At 44.5% G+C, this 3,510-nt stretch overlaps 1 protein-coding gene across 1 annotated transcript in view; it reads left to right on the top strand.

Moving 5' to 3' along the window:
- The first annotated feature begins 1,745 nt into the window (after window positions 1–1,745).
- RCAN1 (regulator of calcineurin 1) overlaps window positions 1,746–3,510 on the top strand; it is a 32,715-nt gene continuing 30,950 nt past the window's right edge. Inside the window, exon 1 of the mRNA XM_027908593.1 lies at window positions 1,746–1,967. Within this exon, the coding sequence (XP_027764394.1) occupies window positions 1,761–1,967 (207 nt within the window). The 5' untranslated portion in view covers window positions 1,746–1,760. The remainder of the gene's footprint in view (window positions 1,968–3,510) is intronic.

Here is a 3,510-nt window from a genome sequence, read left to right as displayed (position 1 = left end):
CCCCCCAGGAAGCTTCTCCTGCGGGCAGAGAAATCATTCGAGTTAATCGCTGCCCATTTACGCTGAAAGACACGCTGCGACCTCAAATATTAAGGGAAAAAAATATATATTTTTTTTTTCCCCCTTGGCTTCCCAGCCTTTCCACTCAAAAGAATTTGCTGCCTTCCTTTCCCGTGGGGCAAGAAAGGATGAATCTTTAAATCCTAAGATTAGGGAGATTCAGATTGATTGATTGATTGATTGATTGATTGATTTAGAGACGGGAGGGGGTTTAATTTGAATTAATTTGTGGGTTGAACCCTCAAGCTCTAAGGGCAAAGAGGTCCTTGGTGGTCACCGATCTCAGCTTCAGGCTCAATTAATGATATGAAATATAATTAATAAATTACTTCACCCGCAAATGTGTCACCTGAATTGCGAGAACCAGCCGAGGGTGGATTAATATTTGGGCCACGGTTTTCCCAGCAGGAAGATTCCAGGGTTTTCTTGGTGGCAGATTTTGCTTCTTGGCTTGCAATGGTTTTAAGCTGAAGAAGGGCAGGTTTAGGGTAAATAAACTTAATTTTAAAAACCTCTGAAGCTCATTTTTGGGCCTTACCCTGGAAGGTGGTGCTACATATATATATATATATTTACAATTGTCATTTATGGCTTTATTGACCAAAGTAAAGAAGGAAGGTTGTAAGAAAATACCCCCTCTAAGAATAAAATAAGGAGGGAAGGACACAAACCTGGCTTTCTTTGTCCTTTTTTCCACTGATTTTAAAGTCATTTGGTCGTGGCACAGCAATGGGAGAGCTGTTAAAATGTACAAAAAAGGATGAAGATAAACTGGATCAATCACCAGCAGGAGGAGACACAAACAGCATTATGACCTTTTTAATTCCAATTTTCCTTTTGTTTGCCTGCTCAGTGACCCTTTGGTAGAACACCATAAAAATATGTAATAATAACATATAATACACACTAATATACTATAATAATATATAGAATATTTTAATTTATGGCATATTTATATGTAGAATATTTCAATATATTGTGTGTTTTAATATGTAGCATTTTTTAATATATATTATGTATATATACTGTACATACACACACACTGTATATTTATACTATAATGTGCAGTATTTTTACTATATATACTGTACACACAGTGTATCATACGTACCATAATTTTATATATAGCATATATATACTGTATATACTCACTGTGTATGTGCCATATATACACGATATATGTACATATACATATACACTGTATATATACACATCAATATGCATATAGATACATACATATGTAGATACATACATATATATATATGTCTATATCTCTATATATATGTATGTGTGTATAAATACTGTGTTGCTCGGTTGCCAGCTGGGGCGACGACGACGACTTTATATACTATATGTACAGTATATACAGCATTTATAGCATATTTCACATATATAGTATATTATATGTATTATATACAGTATTTATAGCATATTTCACATATATAGTGCGTTATATATACTGATTATTCCTCTCCCTCACGGCGTTGCCCTCACTCAAGATGGCGGAAGGCGCCTCCCTCAGGCACCTGTTGCCACGGCGGCCGCCGCTTCCTATTGGCTGACACGGGGCGGGGGGGCAGCGGCGGCGGCTTCCTATTGGCTCAGACGGCGAGGGGGGCGAAGGAAACAAAATGGCGGGCGCCGGGCGGGTGAAGCCGCCCCGGCAACGTCCGCTCAGCCGCCCCCGCGCGGCCCCGGCCATGGAGGAGCTGCCGCTCCGGGAGCCGCCGCCGGCCGGGGAAGGAGAGGAGGAGGAGGAGGAAGGAGAGGAAGAGGAGGAGGAGGAGACGGACACAGAGTGGAGCTTCGTCGACGGCGAGATGGAGGCGGTGGCGCTGCGGGACCTGCCCACCGCCACCATCGCCTGCAACCTGGACCCGCGCGTGTTCCAGGACGGGCCGTGCCGGGTGAGCCGCGCCGGGAGGGGCCGGGGTGGGGGGCAAAATCGGGCTCTGCTCCCGGGGAACAAGGGCCAGGAGGAGAGGGAACGGCCTCCGGCTGTGCCAGGGGAGGGTCGGGTTGGATACCGGAGCAGTTCCTTCCTGGAAAGGGTTGTGAGCCACCGGCACTGCCCGGGCTGGGCTCGGGATCGGCGGTCCCGGAGCTCCCCTCCAGCCTCGGGGGTTCAACCCCAGCGCTCTCCCGGTTTAATTCCTTTTAATTCCCGCACCCTCTGCTCGGGGACAAGCTCCACGCAGACCAGCACGGGGGAAAAAAATGAGCCTTGCACCGCCTTACCCCGCTGTGGCCGAGGTTTTGCTCGGCGCACCCCAAAAGCACGGGTTTGCCTTTTTTTTTTTTTAATACGTTTTTATAGTTGGTTTTCCTACAGGCACTTCTATCCTGGTGTCTTTCATACTGAGGGAGATGCTCAGCTTTTTTTAAACAGGTGGGAGTCGAATGGACTTGAAAAATCGGGCAATAAGTGTACTAAAGGTTTAAACCCCCTAAAATAATCGCCTGTCCCTTGGTGAAGCACCACTTGGAAACACCACATCTCAACCTGCTGACGGCTATAAAGTATTAGAAGTAGGAGATGCAGCTCCATTATATTGCAGTTTCTCAGGTTATTTAATTTTTAATGATAGTATTTTTTTTTTTTTGGTGTGTATCGTAGAATTCCAGACTGGTTTTGGGGTGGAAGGGACTTTAAAAGATCCACATGGGCAGGGACACCTTCCACCAGCCCAGGTTGCTCCAAGCCCTGGGCCTCGGACACTCCCCAGGGATGGGTCTTTGAACACTTAAACCGTTTTTCAGTCTTTTTTTTTTTAATTATTCCAGTTAATCTCTGTCTGCAGTAATTTAATTTAGACGAGGGCAAAGTCTTAGGTGCCCTTAAAACGACAATAAAAAATTGGTTTAACTTCTTTCCCCCCGCCTCTTTCTAAGAGCTGCAGCAGGAAGGGATGCAGATTCCTTAAAATACTAACACATTAATTAGATGTTCATCATTAATTACTTGTTCATCATCTCAGCACAAACCCCGTTCTCTCGCCCTTGGATGACAACTTATTACTGCAGAAATGGCTTTTCTGAGGCAATGAATGGGAGAATTATCTTGAAGAAATAGGTGTGTCCAGGAGGGGGGAAAAAAAAGCCTCAAAAGTTTTATAAATAATGCAAAATAAAATAAAAAAAAAAAAAAGAGAGAAGAGTCGAGGCACTGGTTTGCTAAATATCCTGTGAATTTGGGTGGGCTTCGGTGCTTTTCTGTGAACTTTCTGCTGTTCCCAGAGCGGGGTAACCCTCCTAAAATACCTTCTCCGTGTAGTTAACGTTCCTTTTTCCCTTCAGAAGGGCCCCTTAATAATCCTGGATTGCCCCATTTGGGGAGGGTTGATCCAATCAAAGGTGAGACAGGACAGCTATTTCTGTTTTCACCCTTCCCAAACGTTGATTTGGGCTTGAAATGCTGCTCGAATTTATTGTTCCTCCCCTTTTTTTGAC

The sequence above is a fragment of the Empidonax traillii genome, unplaced genomic scaffold (assembly GCF_003031625.1).
Source record: "Empidonax traillii isolate 1590-97213 ecotype Southwest subspecies unplaced genomic scaffold, ASM303162v1 scaffold1764:size158975, whole genome shotgun sequence".
Lineage (NCBI taxonomy): Eukaryota > Metazoa > Chordata > Aves > Passeriformes > Tyrannidae > Empidonax > Empidonax traillii.
This window is presented reverse-complemented; position numbering and strand designations above follow the sequence as displayed.